At 38.8% G+C, this 23,463-nt stretch overlaps 1 protein-coding gene across 42 annotated transcripts in view; it reads left to right on the forward strand.

Moving 5' to 3' along the window:
- The window catches only part of PTPRD (protein tyrosine phosphatase receptor type D), a 1,959,121-nt gene that overhangs the window by 1,793,780 nt on the left and 141,878 nt on the right, over nucleotides 1–23,463 (forward strand). For 22 of the 42 annotated variants that reach the window (XM_056521458.1, XM_056521449.1, XM_056521479.1 and 19 more), the window contains 2 exons: nucleotides 4,062–4,088; nucleotides 20,245–20,362. The exons of 12 other annotated variants lie outside the window; for them this stretch is intronic. In XM_056521458.1, the coding sequence (XP_056377433.1) occupies nucleotides 4,062–4,088; nucleotides 20,245–20,362 (145 nt within the window). The remainder of the gene's footprint in view (nucleotides 1–4,061; nucleotides 4,089–20,244; nucleotides 20,363–23,463) is intronic. 8 more of the 42 variants (XM_056521571.1, XM_056521589.1, XM_056521607.1 and 5 more) reach the window with 1 other exon arrangement.

The raw sequence follows: 23,463 nt of genomic DNA on the forward strand, positions 1-23,463 counted from the left end.
TAGAGGGATCTTGGGGACATACACTTGCTGTCCATTTTATTAGATACACCTGTTTAACTATTTGTGTTATCAAGCTGTTGATCTGCCAATCACATGGTAGCAACTCATGTACACATGGTCAAGACGACTTAGGCATGTACACATGGTCAAGATGACATGCCAAAGATTAAACTGAGCATCATAATGGGGACAAAAGGGAATTTCAACTGCAGATCTGCTGGGATTTTCATGTACAACCATGGTCAAATGGTCTCAAAAAAGAGAAAATATCCAGCATTGTTGATGTGTGAAGTTAGGAGAAAATATGCAGACTGGTTTAAGATGACAGAAAGACTATAGTAACTCTAATAACAACTCCTTACTGTCATGACCATGGGTGGACAGGGAGAGTGAGACCTAAGCTGTCCCTAGAAACACTCTCCCTGCCTACTTGCCCATCCTCCCTAAATGGCGGATCGATAACCTGGAGCCAGTCCCTCCCTGTGCTAAAGAGCGATGGGCGTAAAGGTACACAAATAATACTGTACATTGTCAGGGGCAGGCCAGAAACATAACGGGAAAACAACCAAACAACCAGATAACCAGACAGGATATACATAGACAAACAGGGCAGGATATAGCATACTAACATACAGTTCAGAAACCAGAATGAAGATAAATGGCTGATATGAATAAATGAAGACTAGATATGGAATAAGTATACATCAGAAACCAGGAGATGCAGGGGATGAACAGATGAACTGAATGTAAAACACTAAACTGGTCAGGAAACATAGAACACTGTTCACACTGGACACTGAACAAAGAACAAACTAGTCTTCCCACTCCAAACATGGAGGGAACTCAATACAAACGCCAAATCGACTTCTAGCCAGCAGGCACTCTCCGCCGTGTGATCAGGATACTGGCCTAGAAGGAAACTGAAATATAATACACAGAACTCTAGACTGAGAACCAAATGAGTCTGAACAGACTCCACAAAAGCCAAACTCCAAAACTTGGAGGAATACAGGTCAGGATACCAAACAGGAATAGTACAAAACCAAACTCCATAACATCGAGGAATACGGGTCAGGACTCTAAACAGGAATAATAAATACAGAGCACGGATACAAGCAAGACTCACAGTGTGAACACAGACTAAGATATAACAAGGTACTAAAAGGCGCCAGATGTACTTAAAGCCAAGCAGACTAAAATCGATATTATACCAGGAATCAAGCCATGATTAAAACTCAGATATTAACAAACAGACTAAAACAGACATAGCAAAGGTAAAACTGATAACCAGCTCAGAGTACAGGCAGAGCTCGGGTTTTAAAACCACATCCAAGCTGTCATTGACTGAGAGCATTAACTCTTCCAACCCAAGAAAGAATTAGCACAGAACCTGTTCACACATAAAAACAAAGTCTGAACAGGGCCTAAAATGAAAAAATACAAAAGCACAAAAAACGGACATTACACTTACAACCAATAAATGCAGAATTCCATCTTTGAATGCACAACATGTCAAACCTTGAAGTATATGGGCAGAAGACCACACTGGGTGCCTTTATTGTCAGATAAGAACAAGTTCACAGTACACCAATGGTCTACATAGTCACCAGATCTGAGTTCAATAGAGCTCCTCTGAGATGTGGTGAAATAGGAGATGTGCAGCCAAGAAATCTACAGCAACTAAATGATGATGCTATAATTTCCACATGGGCCAAAATCTTGGAGGAATAGTTTCAGCACCTTGTGAAAAGGTTGCCACAAAGAATGAATGCAGTTCTGAAGGCAAAAGGGGGTCCAACATGGTACTAGTAAGGTGTACCTAATAAAGTGGCCAGAGAGTGTAATTATACCCATAGTCATCCTTTTACCTCCCATCCCACTGCCATGATGGCTAAATCTATTGTAAAGACTGTGGTGTGGTTTGCTTTCCTTGTCAAAACATACTTGTTCAAGCAGGCCTTACTTTCCAATATAACAATTGATTAATAAAACATCTTCTTTTCTCCATTTCTGTTAGAAGAGGCAAGGGTATCTGCCACCTGTTGTTAGGATTGTCTTATTGCTAACAGTTTATGATGTAATTGTATATTACACAATATTGGCAAACAGACTGTAAGCAGTAGATTCCATTTGTTCAGACAATATATTGTTTATTTAGATTAATAATGTGTGAATATATAGACTAATAAGCCTAATATAGCTTAGAGATTGCAATATATGCCAGTCAATAATAGAATGCCACATTCAATTTGGCATAGTGCTTTTTTCATGATGACCAGAAGTATAAGGATCTGCAAACTATATGTACATATATCACCTTCTCATTCAGAGTTTTCTTTATTTTCATGACTATGAAAATTGTAGATTCACACTGAAGGCATCAAAACTATGAATTAACACATGTGGAATTATATACATAACAAAAAAGTGTAAAACAACTGAAAATATGTCATATTCTAGGTTCTAGCCACCTTTTGCTTTTATTACTGCTTTGCACACTCTTGGCATTCTCTTGATGAGCTTCAAGAGGTAGTCACCTGAAATGGTCTTCCAACAGTCTTGAAGGAGTTCCCAGAGATGCTTAGCACTTGTTGGCCCTTTTTGCCTTCACTCTGCGGTCCAGCTCACCCCAAACCATCTCGATTGGGTTCAGGTCCGGTGACTGTGCTGGTTCAATATGCCTTCAATTTTGAATAAATCCCCAACAGTGCCACCAGCAAAGCACCCCCACACCATCACACCTCCTCCTCCACACCAGCACACCTGTGAAGTGAAAACCATTTCAGGTGACTACCTCTTGAATCTCAACAAGAGAATGCCAAGAGTGTACAAAGCAGTAATCAAAGCAAAAGGTGGCTACTTTGAAGAACCTAGAATATGACATATTTTCAGTTGTTTCACACTTTTTTGTTATGTCTATAATTCCACATGTGTTAATTCATAGTTTTAATGCCTTCAATGTGAATCTACAATTTTCATAGTCATGAAAATAAAGAAAAAACTGAATGAGAAGGTGTGTCCAAACTTTTGACTTTTGGTCTGTACTATATATATATATATATATATATATATATATATATATATATATATACAATAGAAGTAAACAAAGCATTCTCTAAGCCTCATGCAAATACTTTCAAGGGAAACTTTCAGCTCTAGATGATGCTCAGAGCTCAAGTTTCAAAAAACACACCTCCTCTATCTCTCACCCCTCTCAACATAGAGGGATTAAAGGGGTATTCCGGCTTTATACATCTACCCTTTGGATAGGGGATAAGATGTATGATCACAGGGGTCCATCACGGCCATCACGCCCCCTCCCATAGACATGAATGGAGGGGGCGTGGTGTGAGGTCACTAGGGGGCATGACCGTGACGTTACGTCCCCGTAACTGAGGCAACGCCCGAGATCGTGGAGGTCCCCAGCAGTGGGACGCCTGCGATCATACATCCTTTGGATAGGAGATAAGATGTATAAAGCCGGAAAAACCCTTCAATGTACATAATGAACCTCTGAAAGAGAGCATATATGCATTCTGCAGCTTAGCACTTGAGCCCTGAGCATGATCTATAGCTGACAGATTTCCTTTACGTTCATTAAAAATTAACATGTTGGAATACGTTCATATAGACAAGATACTTGAGCTGATGGACGCTTCGTTCGGAATTTTCAATACATTTTTCTTTGAGGCAGAATTGTAAGTGTTGGGGATTAATATTTCTAACAAGAACTACAGAATGATTTTTACAACAGTCAGGATAGTTTCTTTTTGGAGTGCATTTTGAAAACCGTCATAAAATAGTCTGTAGCCTTTTAAAGAGGTGAGGAGGCCGCTACTGGAAGTATACTTGAGAATTACATTATTTGAGCACATGTGTCTCCAATTTGGGAGTACACTGAAATATATAAATATGAAAATCAGCTTTAGATTTACACAGAGTTCAATAATGTAACACTCAAATTATTTGGAAGGACCTGAAGAAATTAGATGGAACCCTTGGCATAAATGGTTCTTCATGTATATTTTGTATTTTCTTTCCAACTTTTTACTCTTAAACAGTGGGAATATGATGATACTGCTGAACATGTGAGTAACGTGGATTTGCTGGTCTTAATGTGTCATTTTCAGCGTGCCGTGTGTATTATTTCTTTGCACAGATGCATGCACTAACATTCCACATTGGATTTTTGTTTGACAATTACCATTTGGCATGATTTTTTGTCTGAAAAATAGTTTAAAAAAAAAAGAGATTCAACAGTTACAAAGGCATTGTATTGGAATGGCTGTTTGAATGGCTGCTACTAATGTTGCTTTAGTTTTGCTGCATCTTTGATGTATAAAACAAGGATTGGCCAGCCTTTCAGAAGGCAGACATAGCTTTTCATTCCTGTCAATGGCAAAATCATATGTTGTTTTAGCAGTCCAAATGCTGTATGTATTTTATTTTACTTGAGGCTTAGCTACCTGTGTTGTGCATGACTCCACTCTGCCAGGAAATGTTCTGTATTTTAAAGCAGACCTGAATGAATATGTTTGCAAATAAATTCTACAGAGATTAAGTTAACTATATAATATACATTAAAAAAAACACCTCATACTAGAACTCTTTGTAAAATTAATGTTACTTTTGAATTATTTTTCTTTGCAAAACATCAAAAGCATGTTGTTGTTGGACTTTTGATTCATTTTAGAGACATTGCTTATGACTTATTGTATGATGGATTATTGTAGTATAAATACATTTTCCAACACTGACCCTTAAAAAGGTAGTCATACGCACAAAGTTTTTGACAGACTGAGCAATGTCCCAATAACAGAATTTTTTAAATGGCACCTTTGGCTCTCCTATCTGAGGACAGAATAGAATAGAGGTGTAGTTGAGCTTGGGAATATATATATATATATATATATATATATATATATATATATATATATATATAATCTGTATGTATAAAGTAGTTTTCCATATAAATTGAGTTGTCATTACAAGTAGAGAACAAGTAGAGAAAGTAGGCTTTTACAAGTCCTAGTAGCATTTACAGTTTTTATATAAAAATATTAAATGAAATAATAGAAAACTATATATTTCTAATTACAGCATATGGTTTGCTGTGCTAAGATAAGAATCTTTAGAAACATGCTTTAAAGATAAAGTTTTGACTCTGTGGCCAAATCTTTGTACATATGAACACCTTTATGAATTATCAATGCTTGAAAATATAAATAGTCTTGACCTTTCAATTATATTTTTATTTTTTGGCATTATTCACCTACTCAGCCTCTAGCAATGCCATTCTGACAACCACCAGATTCCTTCTGATCACCAGTTCCTGGTCCTGTCTCATCACAAGAAAATTACCTCTTAGCCTCATCATTGTGTTGGCCAGTGATTGGCATAGCAGGTATTTCCTTGTATCCACATGGGAACAGGAAGAGGTGGTCAGCATCGGAGCAGAATTGGTGGGAGATCAGGATGGTGAGTAATGCTTTTTTCTTTAGAAACCCAGCTTCACTACGTAAAAAGGACAGCCTCTTTAAAGGGGTTTTCCAGTAATTGAAAAACAGATATTTTCTTTCCGTCGGTCTCCAGGTTGGGTGTGGTTCCGCAGCTCAGTTCCATTGAAGTGAATGGAGCCAAGTTGTAATACCACACCAAAAGTGGAGACAGACAGGGAGCGGTCTTTTAACCCCTTAAGGACCAGACCGATTTTAATTTTGCATTTTCGTTTTTTTCCTCCTCGCCTTCTAAAAATCATAACTCTTTTATATTTCCATCCACAGACCCATATGAGGGCTTGTTTTTTTGCATCACCAATTGTACTTTGTAATGACATCACTTATTTTACCATAAGATGTATGGCGCAACCAAACAAATATTATTTATGTGGGAAAATTGAAAAGAAAACCGCAATTTAGCAAATTTTGGAAGATTTTGTTTTCACAGTGTACACTTTGCGGTAAAATTAGATGTTTTCTTTATTCTGTGGGTCAATACGATTAAAATGATACCCATGTTTTATGCTTTTCTATAATTGTACCGCTTAGAAAAAAATCTCAACTATTTTAACATATGTTTGAAATTGAAAAGGAAGGATTGTCCGGCACAAAGTATGCTCTAAAAGATCACTTTTATTCATGCCATAGCAAGGAGACAGACATCACTGGACTGCGGTAATCTAACGCGTTTTGCTCTCTCTTGAGCTTAAACGTAGACTAAATACAACAGTCAGACATGCAATTAAAATAGAGACTCAATGGTCACATGATAAAATACCTAGGGTAGGTAACAATTATAAAAAATCGGCATGGATATCATCTGTTAGTATTACAGCGTGGACTGGACCCCTCTACTGTTGCGTTTTTTTACTCCCTTTTTTGTGTGGATGCACTCCAAACATTGTGTGCAAGAAATAGCAAATATGTACACATACACCTATATATATGTGCATGCATATAAATACATAACACAATGAATTGTAATGTGCAGGTATAATACCTGCACAGGTCAATATTAGAGTGGAATACTCAAAACCTAATTATCTATATTAATTAATTATTGTAACTTAAAGACTTACCTGTATGAGTCTACTAAAAGATGATAAACACACTCCAGATTAATAGGTATACATGATGATAACTTGAACACAATTAAATTTTCTGCGCAGCTTACTCCATCCAATATTCAATAGTAGAAAGAACAAACTCGGCACTGCTTCCTTAATTGTTAGCACCTGACATCCAATGCCTCTGCTGGCTCAACCACGTCTGATGGTGCTCACTGGTAATAGCAAAGTCCAATGCAAACAATCCGTGGAAAAGAGAAAAGAAAACCAGGGCAACTCACCAAATACGTAAACTTCAAGCTTCTTTATTGATCCATGAAGGGTATAAACAGTGCAAGACACGGGTGGACAAAAAACAGGGGGACGTTCGTTCGGGGCTACGGTGCCGTTTCGCAAGATATGCTTCAACTGGCCCACATCGTCTTCCAGCCGGAAACACCTTTAAATATCCCTCCCCTCCGTTGCCATAGAAATGAGCCAAACAAAAGGTAAGTGCAATTAAAAATGTTAAAAACAACTGTGTGATACACCTAAGATTTTCATTTATGTTAATAGTGCACTGAGCTCAGTACGTTCATTGAGACCTAAAGGCCCCATTGCTTCCAACCGAAGAATCCATTTCGTTTCATTTATTAACAGGATTTCTTCTCTATTTTTCCCAGCAACACCATGTTCGATCCTTTCAAGTCCGGCAAAACGGAATCCATATTTTTCTCTAGAAAGAAATTCATTAATATGTTGAATAAATCTAGTGGCTCCGATGCCGGTCCTGAGGGATCGAACATGTTCGCGGATTCTGTGAAATAAAGGCCTTTTTGTCTTCCCAATATAAAATAATTTACATTTACATACCAATGCGTAAACCACATGAGAGGATCTGCATGTAATACATTGTTTCACATTAATAGTATTACCTGCTAATTCTACAATTCTACATTTCATATTTAGAGAGCAAAATGAACATGAACCGCAAGTAAAATTCCCTTTTGGGCGTAATTCAGACAGCCAATTCTGTCCCAATGCATTTTTTCCTTTTTTCAATAAATCTCCAACTGTTTTAGTTTTTCTATATGTAACAATCGGTTTTTCATTAGTAATTACTGCTATGTCAGCATCTTCTTGTTAAATATACCAATTATTCGTTATTGCTTTTTTCACTACATTATTAATAGGAGTATTTGAAAAAGAAAAAACGCAACGTTTGTTATTTTTTCTGTCTTTCGTTTTCAGCAAAACCTCTCTTGGTATTCGATCTATTTTCTTTCTTGCATCTAAAATTAAATTAAGAGGATAACCTCTCTGTTCCAATCGATACTGTAAGTCATCTGCCTGTTTTTGAAACAGTATGGGACTGCTATTAATTCGTTTTAATCTGACTAGCTGACTGTATGGGATACTATTTTTAACCTGGGGGGGATGGGATGACTGATAATGTAACAATGAATTTTTGGCAATCGATTTTCTAAAACCAGATGTCACTATATTGCTATCCACAATATCTATCTGTACATCTAGAAATTCAAGATGTTGATCTCCAAATACATATGTAAAAAACATGTTAACTCCATTCACTTGGTTAAGATACTCAACAAAGGCAGCAAATTCATCCTGTGAACCATCCCAAATAATAAAGAGGTCGTCCACATATCTGAGAAAAAGTTTAATTTTACCAATAAAGGGGTTCTTGGATGTGAACACCCACTTGTCTTCCAACATGGAGAGGAAAATATTGGCATAAGCACATGAGGTGGGAGACCCCATGGCTGTACCATGTGTCTGTCTATACCAATCCCCTCCATATTGGAAGACATTATTACTCAACACGAATGTAAGGGCTTCAGCAACAAATTCAATAAAGTCAGGTGACTTGCCTGTTTTCCGTAGGATAGTGGTCATAGCCTCCACACCCGAATCCAAAGGGATTCGGGTGTATAGGCTCTCCACATCCACGGAACACAGTTTTAAACCAGGTTGCCAATGGAAAATATTCAAAATTTTAATTAAATCTCCGGTGTCCCTGAGATAAGAAGGTAATTCTCTCAATAGAGGCGACACTAACCAATCAACATAACTGGACAAATATTCAGTCGGTGACCCAATCCCAGAGACAGGAGGACGCCCCGGGGGCTGGGTCACCGACTTATGGACCGTAGGCAAAATATACCAAGAGGGTTTCTTAATGTTCCTAGGGAGGAGACGTTCAGCACTTTTTCTACTGATAACCCCTTTTTCATGAAATTTCCGAAGTAACGATCTCAAGTTGTTAATTATTTGTGGACATGGATCTTTTTTTAATTTACAGTAGGTGTTCTCATCTCCTAACTGTCTAAGAGCCTCTGTGTTATAGTCAGTAGTTTTCCACAGAACAACCCCCCCACCCTTATCAGCCTTGGTAACAACAATATCTTCCCTTTTTCTTAATTTATCTAGGGCTATTTGTTCTCTATCTAAGATGTTGCTCTGGACCTTCGGGTAAATGAGGGCTTTAACTTCTTTTAGAACTGACTTCTGGAATATATCAAGTGGACTCCCAGGTGTAACAGGAGGATTAAACAAAGAGGGATTACCTCCTGAAAAAAACTTATCACTAGTACTATCTGTTCTGTCAGACACCTGATCACTAATATCAGCAAGGAACGTGACTAATTCCCGCTCCTCATCATTAAATTCACTAGGTACACAAAACCCTAAGGGCCCTATTTTACAGCTAGTTTCACCTTCGAGTAAGATAACATTTTTATTTTCATTATTTACTGCAGAAAAAACTTTTTTTAAATTTAATTTACAGACACCCTTGAATAAGTCCTCTTGGAACTGGACATAGTCGAATTTTTCTCTAAGACCAAAGTTCAATCCTTTGTTCAATAATGAGATCGTGTCCTCATCCAACTCTTCATCCGTGAGGTTCACTACTATATTTTCAGGAATTACTTGCGCCAAGTTACATTCTTGCGTTTGGGTATGCGTTTTCTCAGAATTCTTTGATTTTCCTCTCCCTCTTCGGGTTCTGGGTCCAAAGGGATTCCGGCAGCTTTTTGTTTGATGTTCCCTGCGTCTCCAGTCGACTCTGTCGAACCACTGCTGTCTGTGTCAGTTGTCATAAAATCCGAACTTTTATTTTTATTTTTATTCCTGCTTAAATTTGACTTCACCGGGACATTTCTTGAGACTTTTCAATTAGCATTAGACTTTTTATTCCAAGTGAAGACCTGATGGTTCTCAAAGTCTCTTTTGTCTCTTATAAATTTGTCCCGCTTTATAATCTTAATTTTTTCTTGTACTAGACCCAATTTTTTCTCTAAATTATGCAGGAAAATATTAAATAACGGTTCAGAGAGTCTTGTTCTTAATTCACATTTAGCTTTGCAAAGGTCTGCTGTTACCATTTCATATTCAGTTTTGTTTCTCTCCAGTACTAATTTCTGGATTTCCAGAGAATGTAGCAGATGTAACTCATCCCATGCTTTTGTAAATTCGGGATCATCTGTATATTGTGAAGGAGTTTTGTATACACGCAATCCTCTGGGAATACGTAAATTGGTCACATAGGCTTCTAAGGAGTTAATAGTCCAAAAGAGCCTAGTCTCTTTTTCAGCCAGGGATTGAACTTTGAACTCCAGTGATTTGGTGCTTAACAGCGAAATTTCATCTTTGTATTCACAAGACGCGAAGAACATCCCCATGTCCACCCGGCCTGCACTGCACCCGGCCTCTAGAGAAAAATATGGATTCCGTTTTGCCGGACTTGAAAGGATCGAACATGGTGTTGCTGGGAAAAATAGAGAAGAAATACTGTTAAGAAATGAAACGAAATGGATTCTTCGGTTGGAAGCAATGGGGCCTTTAGGTCTCAATGAACGTACTGAGCTCAGTGCACTATTAACATAAATGAAAATCTTAGGTGTATCACACAGTTGTTTTTAACATTTTTAATTGCACTTACCTTTTGTTTGGCTCATTTCTATGGCAACAGAGGGGAGGGATGTTTAAAGGTGTTTCCGGCTGGAAGACGATGTGGGCCAGTTGAAGCATATCTTGCGAAACGGCACCGTAGCCCCGAACGAACGTCCCCCTGTTTTTTGTCCACCCGTGTCTTGCACTGTTTATACCCTTCATGGATCAATAAAGAAGCTTGAAGTTTACGTATTTGGTGAGTTGCCCTGGTTTTCTTTTCTCTTTTCCACGGATTGTTTACTCCATCCAATGTAGCAATAAATGCCCATTACATATTAATACCGTTGCTATGGGTGTCTGCACTCTACTAGGTTTCAAAACACACTAGGTGGAATCACCCTCCTAATACTCTTACCAAAAAGCTCTTCATTAAATCTGTGTCTGCAAAATAAGAGACTATAAGGCTAAAGATTATACGAGGGGGCACAAAGAAAAACTAGACGATGTTCCTATATACAAGTCATAATTAAATCTAAACGTTTATTCATTCCCCGCGGGTATCTGGTATCCTGGAGGAACATCCAGTATGTTTCTCTATTTAGGAGGCGTTTTTTCACATCTCCCCCTCTGATACCTATTTTAACCCTTTCCATACCAGACACCCGCAGGGAATCCAATTCCCCCGCGTGCACGTCCCAAAAGTGGCGAGATAACATGGAGATGCCCACTCCTTCACTCCGGCTATCAGAAATATGTCTCCTGATTCTTGTTTTAAGGGTATTGGTAGTGCACCCTACATATTGCATGTTACACTTGGTGCATGTGGCCACATAGACTAACATAGTAATATTGCAATTAATGTATTCCCGTAGTTCGTATGATTTTTTAGTTACACAAGACACTATTTCTTTAGAATGGTGCATATATTTACATGTGATAGATCGATTGTGACCGCAACCCCAATTTCCTACTATATTAAGCCAGTTATGATGTTTAGTTTTATCCTTAGTCTTTTTTCTTACTTCTTTTGAACTGAATAGACTTGGTGATAAAGAGGAGCCCAATGAAGGTGCTTTACTCGAGACCGCCATTATGCCCTCTTTAACCACCTCCCTCAGAATCGGATCTCCCTCTAAGACTGGTGTATACTTTTTGATTATATTTTTGATCTGGGCAAATTGCGCGCTATATATGGTAACAAAAACTGTTCTTTTTTGTTGTTTATTTTTGGAATTTTTCATCTTGTCTCTTTTCCCAGTATATTTAATTAATTGTTCTCTATTAATACCTTCTACTCTTTCCTGAGCCTTGTTAAGGCAGTCCTCTGTATAGCCTCTCCTAGAAAATCTGTTTTTTAACTCGCCTATCTCCTTTTCCCATTGTGCAGGATCAGAACAATTCCTCTTGGTCCTGCACATCTCCCCAAAGGGGATATTCCGGACCACATGCTTAGGATGGCAGGAGGAGGCCATGAGGACTGAATTTGTTGCCGTCTCTTATCTGTAGGGGACGACAACAATCTTTGACTCTCTGCTGGATATGGAGATATCCAAAAAATTGACTGTGGTGCAACTGAACTGGGCTGTGAATTTGAGATTTAGATGATTATTATTAATATAAGAAACAAACTCAAGAAAACGATTTTCTGTGCTCCCCCAAATAATCAATAAATCATCTATATAGCGCCCTATCCAGCAGATGTTCTCAAAGAAAGGGTTACTGGGTGTGAACAAAAATTGCTGCTCCCAATAAAACATGAAAATATTTGCAAAAGAGGGTGAGTACTTCGCACCCATAGATGCTCCCCGAGTCTGAAGGAAGAAATCGCCATCAAAATAAAATAATTGTGTTGTAACAAAAATTCAGTAACCATGACGATAAATTCCTTCAGACCCGGGGAGTAACTGCCAAACTGATCCAAATGGGATGTCAGGGCAACAAGACCCGCGTCCCATGGAATAGATGGATATAATCCGACTACATCACAAGTGGCCCAGGACATATGTTCACTCCATTCTTTCTGGTTAAGAATAGTAATGACATGTTTGGTGTCTTGAAAAAAAGTAGTTGTAACCTTTGTGAGGGGTTGCAAATAGTGGTCCACCCACTCCCCAAGGCGCTCAGTGACCGATCCCATGGCTGCCACGATCGGTCTAAGGGGAGGTGGAAATACCCCTTTATGCACCTTGGTGAGTGAGTGAAACACAGGAACTACTGGGGCCTCTACATATAGATAATCTGCCAACTTGCTATCGAGAATGCCCATAGCAACACCCTCTTCCAAAACTCTTTTTAACTTGATTTGAATTGTTTTTGTTGGATCACTAGTTAATTTCCTATAGGTGTCACTATCTGAAAGAAGTTCAATGTTTAGCTGTTTATACAGATCAGAATCAAGCACTATCACGTTACCCCCTTTATCTGCATTACGTGTAACAATATAGTTGTTCTCACTCAATTGTTTTAGTGCCATCCTTTCCCCTTTATTCAAATTATCAGGTATATGTTTAGACACTATTTTTTCATGCAAGTGCACAAGGCCCCCCTCCACCAACTCCTGGAATCTATCCAGGGCCTCAGAACGGGAGGCCACAGGATAGAACCCAGGGTTGGTGGAGCGAAAAGGAACATCCAGTGTATCATTAACAACAATATTCTCACATTGTAAACTACGCAAATGTACCATATTCATCTGGTCTTTAAAGTCCATACTCATACACAAGTCCACCTGTTGAGATGGTAAAGGTGACATTTTCAAACTTGTTAACTGTTTGTCATCTTCTATTGAGAAAAAGTGTCTCTGTAATGTTAATCCTCGTGCTAGTCTATTGACATCCAGCAAGGTGTTAAATAAATTGAATGTGCAAGTTGGTACAAAGTTCAATCCCTTGCTCAACAGGGTAATTTGAGGAGTAGTAAGGGTACATCACACACAGGAGGGGGAGAGCTACGAAGCCAAGCGACACTGGGGGACCGACAAGTATTGGGTCCGGACCGGGCAACAAAGGCACGCTCAGTGTTCCAGAATTTTGCTGCACCTGCTATGAATGTAGCCCCCCCAGACATGCTGACTTTAACCCGACAAATGGAGGACCTCATGATAAAAGAAATGAGAACATGGTGGGATCACCAAACTCTAACTACGTACCTGGAGAAAAGTTTGGTCCCACGTGTCTTAAGACTGAAAAAAAGACCAGTCAAGAACTATTCCCAGAAATTTATCAACAAATGGGACCTGGCTCTCCTAGATTGCTCTGCGAAACTGATATCCTATATTGTTGAAGAAGAGGAATCAGAGCTGCTTACCATGCAAAAGGAGCTAGACACGCTGAAAGAATCACTGTTGCCATATAAAAATCATGAAGAGTTTGCCAAGTTGGAACTTAGTATCCTCAAAAAATTGGATCTAGTGGAAAGCAACATTATGGAGATAAAAAAATTGAAATTCCACAGGGATACGGAGGATTACAATAATGATCAAGTTTTCTCTTGGCACCTGCACAGAGATGCGCAGGACGATACCCCGAAATCTATCTTGTGCACCTCTCGCTCCAAATCAAGGCGCAGACACAGACCAAGCTCAAAATCTCCTAGAAGAGTGAGCTTCTCTGAAACAGGAAGCTCACAAGAGGCGGGGTTTGTAACAATGAACACCGACATGAATGTGAATAGAAGCATGGAGAAAGGCACGGTTCCAAAAAACCGTTGGGGCCAAAAAGGAGACGAAAAACCAGGAGGGCCGGACGCCGACATCGGAGGCAAGAGATATCCTTTGAGGTCACTCCTCACTCCGAGGTGAGCACAGTTATAAATTTATCTGCGTGTGCCCTTACTACTCCTCAAATTACCCTGTTGAGCAAGGGATTGAACTTTGTACCAACTTGCACATTCAATTTATTTAACACCTTGCTGGATGTCAATAGACTAGCACGAGGATTAACATTACAGAGACACTTTTTCTCAATAGAAGATGACAAACTGTTAACAAGTTTGGAAATGTCACCTTTACCATCTCAACAGGTGGACTTGTGTATGAGTATGGACTTTAAAGACCAGATGAATATGGTAGATTTGCGTAGTTTACAATGTGAGAATATTGTTGTAATGATACACTGGATGTTCCTTTTCGCTCCACCAACCCTGGGTTCTATCCTGTGGCCTCCCGTTCTGAGGCCCTGGATAGATTCCAGGAGTTGGTGGAGAGGGACCTTGTGCACTTGCATGAAAAAATAGTGTCTAAACATATACCTGATAATTTGAATAAAGGGGAAAGGATGGCACTAAAACATTTGAGTGAGAACAACTATATTGTTACACGTAATGCAGATAAAGGGGGTAACGTGATAGTGCTTCATTCTGATCTGTATAAACAGCTAAACATTGAACTTCTTTCAGATAGTGACACCTATAGGAAATTAACTAGTGATCCGACAAAAACAATTCAAATCAAGTTAAAAAGAGTTTTGGAAGAGGGTGTTGCTATGGGCGTTCTCGATAGCAAGTTGGCAGATTATCTATATGTAGAGGCCCCAGTAGTTCCTGTGTTTCACTCACTCCCCAAGGTGCATAAAGGGGTATTTCCACCTCCCCTTAGACCAATCGTGGCAGGCATAGGATCGGTCACTGAGCGCCTTGGGGAGTGGGTGGACCACTATTTGCAACCCCTCACAAAGGTTACACCTACTTTTTTACAAGACACCAAACATGTCATTACTATTCTTAACCAGAAAGAATGGAGTGAACATATGTCCTGGGCCACTTGTGATGTAGTCGGATTATATCCATCTATTCCATGGGACGCGGGTCTTGTTGCCCTGGCATCCCATTTGGATCAGTTTAGCAGTTACTCCCCGGGTCTGAAGGAATTTATCGTCATGGTTACTGAATTTTTGTTACAACACAATTATTTTATGTTTGATGGCGATTGCTTCCTTCAGACTCGGGGAGCATCTATGGGTGCGAAGTACTCACCCTCTTTTGCAAATATTTTCATGTTTTATTGGGAGCAGCAATTTTTGTTCACACCCAGTAACCCTTTCTTTGAGAACATCTACTGGATAGGGCGCTATATAGATGATTTATTGATTATTTGGGAGAGCACAGAAAATCGTTTTCTTCAGTTTGTTTCTTATATTAATAATAATCATCTAAATCTCAAATTAACAGCCCAGTTCAGTTGCACCACGGTCAATTTTTTGGATATCTCCCTATCCAGCAGAGATTCAAAGATTGTTGTTGTCCCCTACAGATAAGAGATGGCAACAAATTCAGTCCTCATGGCCTCCTCCTGCCATCCTAAGCATGTGGTCCGGAATATCCCCTTTGGGGAGATGTGCAGGACCAAGAGGAATTGCTCTGATCCTGTACAATGGGAAAAGGAGATAGGCGAGTTAAAAAGCAGATTTTCTAGGAGAGGCTATACAGAGGACTGCCTTAACAAGGCTCAGGAAAGAGTAGAAGGTATTAATAGAGAACAATTAATTAAATATACTGGGAAAAGAGACAAGATGAAAAATGCCAAAAATAAACAACAAAAAAGAACAGTTTTTGTTACCACATATAGCGCGCAATTTGCCCAGATCAAAAATATAATCAAAAAGTATACACCAGTCTTAGAGGGAGATCCGATTCTGAGGGAGGTGGTTAAAGAGGGCATAATGGCGGTCTCGAGTAAAGCACCTTCATTGGGCTCCTCTTTATCACCAAGTCTATTCAGTTCAAAAGAAGTAGGAAAAAAGACTAAGGATAAAACTAAACATCATAACTGGCTTAATATAGTAGGAAATTGGGGTTGTGGTCACAATCGATGTATCACATGTAAATATATGCACCATTCTAAAGAAATAGTGTCTTGTGTAACTAAACAATCATACCAACTACGGGAATACATTAATTGCAATACTACTATGTTAGTCTATGTGGCCACATGCACCAAGTGTAACATGCAATATGTAGGGTGCACTACCAATACCCTTAAAACAAGAATCAGGAGACATATTTCTGATAGCCGGAGTGAAGGAGTTGGCATCTCCATGTTATCTCGCCACTTTCAGGACGTGCACGCGGGGGAATTGGATTCCCTGCGGGTGTCTGGTATAGAAAGGGTTAAAATAGGTATCAGAGGGGGAGATGTGAAAAAACGCCTCCTAAATAGAGAAACATACTGGATGTTCCTCCTGGATACCAGATACCCGCGGGGAATGAATAAACGTTTAGATTTAATTATGACTTGTATATAGGAACATCGTCTAGTTTTTCTTTGTGCCCCCTCGTATAATCTTTAGCCTTATAGTCTCTTATTTTGCAGACACAGATTTAATGAAGAGCTTTTCGGTACGAGTATTAGGAGGGTGATTCCACCTAGTGTGTTTCGATACCTAGTAGAGTGCAGACACCCATAGCAACGGTATTAATATGTAATGGGCATTTATTGCTACATTGGATGGAGTAAGCTGCGCAGAAAATTGAATTGTGTTCAAGTTATCATCATGTATACCTATTAATCTGGAGTGTGTTTATCATCTTTTAGTAGACTCATACACGTAAGTCTTTAAGTTACAATAATTAATTAATATAGATAATTAGGTTTTGAGTATTCCACCCTAATATTGACCTGTGCAGGTATTATACCTGCACATCACAATTCATTGTGTTATGTATTTATATGCATGCACATATATATAGGTGTATGTGTACATATTTGCTATTTCTTGCACACAATGTTTGGAGTGCATCCACACTCATCGGGTAACCACACAAAAAAGGGAGTAAAAAACCGCAACAGTAGAGGGGTCCAGTCCACGCTGTAATACAAACAGATGATATCCATGCCGGGTTTTTATAATTGTTACCTACCCTAGGTATTTTATCATGTGACCATTGAGTCTCTATTTTAATTGCATGTCTGACTGTTGTATTTAGTCTACGTTTAAGCTCAAGAGAGAGCGAAACGCGTCAGATTACCGCAGTCCTATGATGTCAGCATGCCTGGTGCCGGACAATCCTTCCTTTTCATACGCTGTTGAAGCCGGGGCGGTGTGTTGGGGATCTGTCTCCGAAGGAGAGCGGACACTGTTGCATTTATATGTTTGAAATTGCCCTATTTTGACCACCTATAACATTCTCATTTTTCCATATATGGGGCGGTACAAGGGCTTATTTTTTTCTCCATCATCTGTAATTTTTATCGGTACCACATTTGCTTAGGTTTAACTTTTTATAAATTTTTTATAGATTTTTTGGGGAATAAAATGTGACAAAAAAGCAGCAATTCTGGAATTTTTTATTTTTTTACGTTTATGCCGTTCACCGTACGGGATAATTAACAATATATTTTGATAGTTCAAACTTTTACGCACACGGCGATACCAAATATGTGAATACATTTTTTTTACGCTTTTTGGGAGTTAAAATGGGAAAACTGACGTTTTACCTTCTTATTAGGGAAGGGAATTTTTCTATTTTTTTTTTTTTTACTTTTTTTAAAACTTTTTTTAACTCCTTAAGGACTCAGGGCGTACCTGTCTGTCCTGAGTCTGCTCCCGTTCTATAACGCGGGGCCATAGTGGGTCAGGCCCAGCCTCTAACAATGGCCGGGACCCGTGTCTAATAGCGCGTGGCACTGATCGCGGTGCCGCTCGCTATAAACCCTTTAGACGCGGCATTCAAAGGTGAACACCGCGTCTAAAGTGAAAGTAAAACATTGCCGGTTAGCTCAGTGGGCTGTTCGGGATAGCCGCGGCAAAATAGTGGCATCCCGAACAGCTCTAGGACAGCAGGAGGGTCCCTTACCTGTTGTTTGATCGCTGAATGACTGCTCAGTGCCAGAGATCCAGGCATGAGCAGTCAAGCGGCAGAATCATTGATCAATGGTTTCCTATGAGAAACCATTGAACAATGTAAAAGATCAGTGTGTGCAATAGTTATGGGAGTTAATAAAGATCATTTAACCCCTTCCCTAATAAAAGTTTGAATCACCCCCCTTTTCCCATATAAAAAAATAAAACTGTGTAGATAAAAATAAACATATCTGGTATCGCCGCATGTGGAATTGTCCAAATTATAAAAATATATCATTAATTAAACCGCACGGTCAATGGCGTACGCGCAAAAAAATTCCAAAGTCCAAAATAGCGTATTTTTGGACACTTTTTATATCATGAAAAATGAATAAGCGATCAATAAGTCCGATCAATACAAAAATGGTACCGATAAAACTTCAGATCACAGCGTGAAAAATGAGCCCTCATACTGCCCCATACGCGGAAAAATAAAAAAGTTATAGGGGTCAGAAGATGACAATTTTAAACTGATACATTTTCCTGCATGTAGTTATGATTTTTTTTCAAAAGTATGACAAAATCAAACCTATATAAGTAGGGTATCATTTTAACCGTATGGACCTACAGAATAAAGATAAGGTCTCATTTATACCGAAAAATGTACTGCGTATAAAGGGAAGCCCCTAAAAGTTACAAAATTGAGTTTTTTCTTCAATTTTTTCGCACAATGATTTTTTTTCCGTTTCGCTGTAGATTTTTGGATAAAATGACTGATGTCATTACAATGTAGAATTGGTGGCGCAAAAAATAAGCCATCATATGGATTTTGAGGTGCAAAATTGAAAGGGTTATGATTTTTTAAAGGTAAGGAGGAAAAACAAAAGTGCAAAAACGGAAAAGCCCAGAGTCCTTAAGGGGTTAATAGTCCTTATAGGGGACTATTTATAGCAATCATTCGATTACCTATTCTGTTCAGTGCTGTGCATAGGGCATAGCACTGATCAGTGTTATCGGTCATCTTCTGCTCAGGTATGCTTGATCTCAGACCAGAGCAGAAGACTCCGGGAGACGGCCGGAGCCAGGTGAGGTGACCTCCGACTGGATGATCGGATCCCTGCAGCAGCGCTGCGGGCGATCCGATCATCCATTTAAAGTACCACACTGCCGCAGATGCCGTGATCTGTGTTGATCACGGCATCTGAGGGGTTAATAGCAGACATCCGCACGATCGCGGATGTCTGCCATTACCGGCGGGTCCCTGGCTGCTGATAGCAGCCGGGATCTGCCGCGCATGACGCGAACGTAAATGTACGTCATGGTGCGTTAAGTACCACCGCACCATGACGTACATTTATGTCCATTGTCGTTAAGGGGTTAAAATAAATTAGGTCTGTTTTTTTTATTCCTGGATAACCCCTTTAAACCTTTAGGTGCTTGAATGCATTTCTTTCAGTCAGATTTATTTTGGTTTTGTTTCTTTACCATAGATACAGCAGCTATTACTCCATAAACTCATTTACCTCCAGAAAATGATGTAATATCAATACCCTATATAAATGTCAGGTTAATGTAACCAGGTACATAGGTTACTATGAGTTGTATAGTTTGTACTCTACTTTTAGCAGCAGCATCAAAACATTGCCCAGAAATATAAAGTCTACTTGAACAAGATCCATTATGAAATATAGCAAATGCCACTTTCAATAAGAAAGCATACTCTTTATTCTAGAGTTGATATTAGTTACAATAAATACTTCCATTTTTATTTAAGTCCACTATGAGCAGCAGTTGTATATTTAATTGTATACAACCATTAAAAATGTAGCGTAACCCTGGATGCGTGAGGCTGTTGAAGACACCATCTTTCTTTATATTTACCATGCAGGAAAAAGAAATATTTTTCTGTGTAGATGAGAGGAGTAAAAAGATTGATGTGAGTTCAGGTATAAAATGGTTCACTGACTTTGGAGACTGACTTTTTGCCTTCTCTGCACTTAATTTCAGGAAATGATCATCTCTGGACTGCAGCCTGAAACAGCATATGCCATCACTGTGACAGCTTACACCACAAAAGGAGATGGTGCTCGGAGCAAGCCGAAAGTTGTGACTACAAGTGGTGCAGGTGATCCTCTTAGTACTTAATCCTTGTCAGACACAGCTGTCACATTTAGACCTTTTCCATCTACCAAAAAGTACATCCATCAGTCATATTGATCTATAGTATGCACTTGTTTACCATCCTAGACAGAATGAACCCAATTTGTTGAGCAGATGGCTGAGTCCTATGAAATGTGATCTGAGGTCTTTATGATTCATGGATTTTATCCACTACAGGAATAAGAGAGAACCTGGTCCTAGAGACACGAAATAAAGGAATGTCAGGCATGTGCTTAACACTCCAGCTGCAAATACTTCATTGATGAAACATATGTTCAGTTTCTCCATGTGATTCATGTTAGTATGTTACTCACACCTATAGGAAGTGTCAAGTAATGTAAAGGAAATATGTTCGGACTTGTCCCGTTATTCATTGAGCTTTTGTGCACAGGAAATTATTTCTGCAATCTAAAATTTTGGTGTCTCAATCAAATCATGTTTTTACAAGTGTATGATTTATGCGGATATCCATTTCATAACTTATGCACTATGTATTTCCGAGCCAGGCACTGTAACTAATTGAATTTTTTAACTGCATTCTTTTTTTTATTGCCTTATTCCATGAAATGGCTATCCTTAAAATAGAAGATTAGAGGATCTTGCCAATGACTATTAACCCAAAGCATTTAAGATCATTTGAAATCGGGGTGCTATATTCTACTGTCTTTTAAATTCTTTTTACCTATATCTTTTTTATTATACATATTTTAAATACTCAGTATCTTATGACATTCAGAGGAACATTTTATGTTGGATATTTGTAATGTAATGGAAGATTAGGGGTTACCTTTTTATAAATTCAGCAAATTGCATATTTTATTGCAAATAGTTAATTTATCACATGGGCACATTTCTATACTCACAGAAACATTATCTGTTTTAGTAATAGATTATTCTTTTGAGTTGCAGTATCTTTTTCAATGTTAAAGAGGTTGCCCCTTAATATGGCCTTAGTGTCAATCAGCAGATATCTGTCTCTAAGGCAAGGGGAAGCTGCCATTAACGGTTTACTTCATACTCATTTAGTGTAAGGCAGTTGTTCTGATTCATGGCCTTGCAAGTAATATCATCTGCCAATGTGAAAACTGCTGTATGTTAACACCTTTTTGAACTTGCTTCTGAGTGGCAATCTTCTTTAACCCCTTAAAGACCAAGCCCATGTTGACCTTAAAGGGGTATTCCAGGCCAAAACTTTTTTTTATAAATCAACTGGCTCCGGAAAGTTAAACAGATTTGTAAATTACTTCTATTAAAAAAATTGTAATCCTTCCAATAGTTATTAGCTTCTGAAGTTGAGTTGCTGTTTTCTGTCTAACTGCTTTCTGATGACTCACGTCCCTGGAGCTGTGCAGCTCCTATGGTGATATTTTCCCACCATGCACAGCTCCCGGGACTTGACATCATCATTGAGCAGTTAGACAGAAAACTTCAGAAGCTAATAACTATTGGAAGGATTAAGATTTTTTAATAGAAGTAATTTACAAATCTGTTTAACTTTCCGGAGCCAGTTGATATATAAAAAAAAGTTTTTGCCTGGAATACCCCTTTAAGGACCAGGGCATTTGTTTTTAAATCTGGCCTGTGTCTTCAAGCATTAATAACTCTGGTATGCTTTTACTTATGAATTTGAGATAATTTTTTCGTTACATAATCTACTTTATGTTAGTGGTAAATTTTGTGGTAAATTTAAATATTGACTCACATATACAATATGTCTACTTTATGTTGGCATCATAAAGTTGACATGTTTTTACTTTTTGAAGACATCAGAGGGCTTCAAAGTTCAGCAGCAATTTTCACATTTTTCATGAAAATTTCAAAATCTGAACTTTTCAGGGACCAGTTCAGTTTTGAAGTGAATTTAATGATCTTTATGTTAGAAATCCCCCATAATGGACCTCATTATGAAAACTGCACCCCTCAATGTATTCAAAATGACATTCAGAAAGTATGTTAACCCTTTATGTGTTTCACAGGAATAGCAGCAAAGTGGAGGAGAAAACTAAAAATCTCTATTTTTTACACTAACATGTTCTTGTTGCCCCATTTTTTTTTCTTAATTTTTACAAGGAGTAAAAGGATAAAAAGGCCCCCAAAATAATTTGTAACCCAATTTCTCTCGAGTAAGGAAATAGCTCATATGTGGAGGAAAAGTGCTCTTTGGGTGCACTAGAGGGCTCAGAAGGGAAGGAGCGACATTGGCCTTTTGGAGAGTAATTTTTGCTGAAATGGTTTTTGGGGGGCTTGTCACATTTAGGAAACCCCCATGATGCCCCACATGGCACACTATTTTGGAAATTACACTCCTTAAGGAATATAACAAGGGGTAAAGTGAGCCCTAACACCCCACAGATTTTTGACTAACTTTCGTTAAAGTGGGACATGGAAATGTAAAAAAAAAAAAAAAAAAGACGTGAAACCCCATTTCTTCTGAGTATGGAAATACCCCATATGTGGACGTAAAGTTCCCTGCGGGCGCACTACAATGCTCAGAAGGGAAGGAGTAAAATTTGGCTTTTGGAAAGCAAATTTAGCTGAAATGGTTTTTGGCGGGCATGTTGCATTTAGGAAGCCCCCATGGTGCCAGAACAAAAAAGAAACCCACATGGCACACTGTTTGGGTAACTACACCCCTCAAAGAACATAACAAGGGGTGCAGTCAGCATTTATACCCCACTGGCTTTAGGCAAACTTTTGGAACAGTGGACTGTGCATATGAGTTTTTTTTTCGTTTGTCAAAACCACTACAATATCAGCCATTCCAATGCAAATCACCAATTTAGGCCTTAAATGTACATGCTGCGCTCTCACTTCTGAGCCCTGTTGTGTGCCAGCAGAGCACTTTACGTCCACATAAATTTTGGGGGTCTTCTTCTTTTATCTCTTGTGAAAATGAAAAGTATGGGGCAACACCAGCATGTTAGTGTAAAAAAATATATTTTTTTACACTAACATGCAGGTGTAGCCCCAAACTTTTCCTTTTCATGAGGGGGGGGGGGGGGTCTCAGGATCACCCTAGGCCAGGGGTCTGCAACCTTTAACACAAAAAGAGCCACTTGGACCCGT

Source organism: Hyla sarda, chromosome 1, assembly GCF_029499605.1.
Source record: "Hyla sarda isolate aHylSar1 chromosome 1, aHylSar1.hap1, whole genome shotgun sequence".
NCBI classification, from domain to species: Eukaryota; Metazoa; Chordata; class Amphibia; order Anura; family Hylidae; genus Hyla; species Hyla sarda.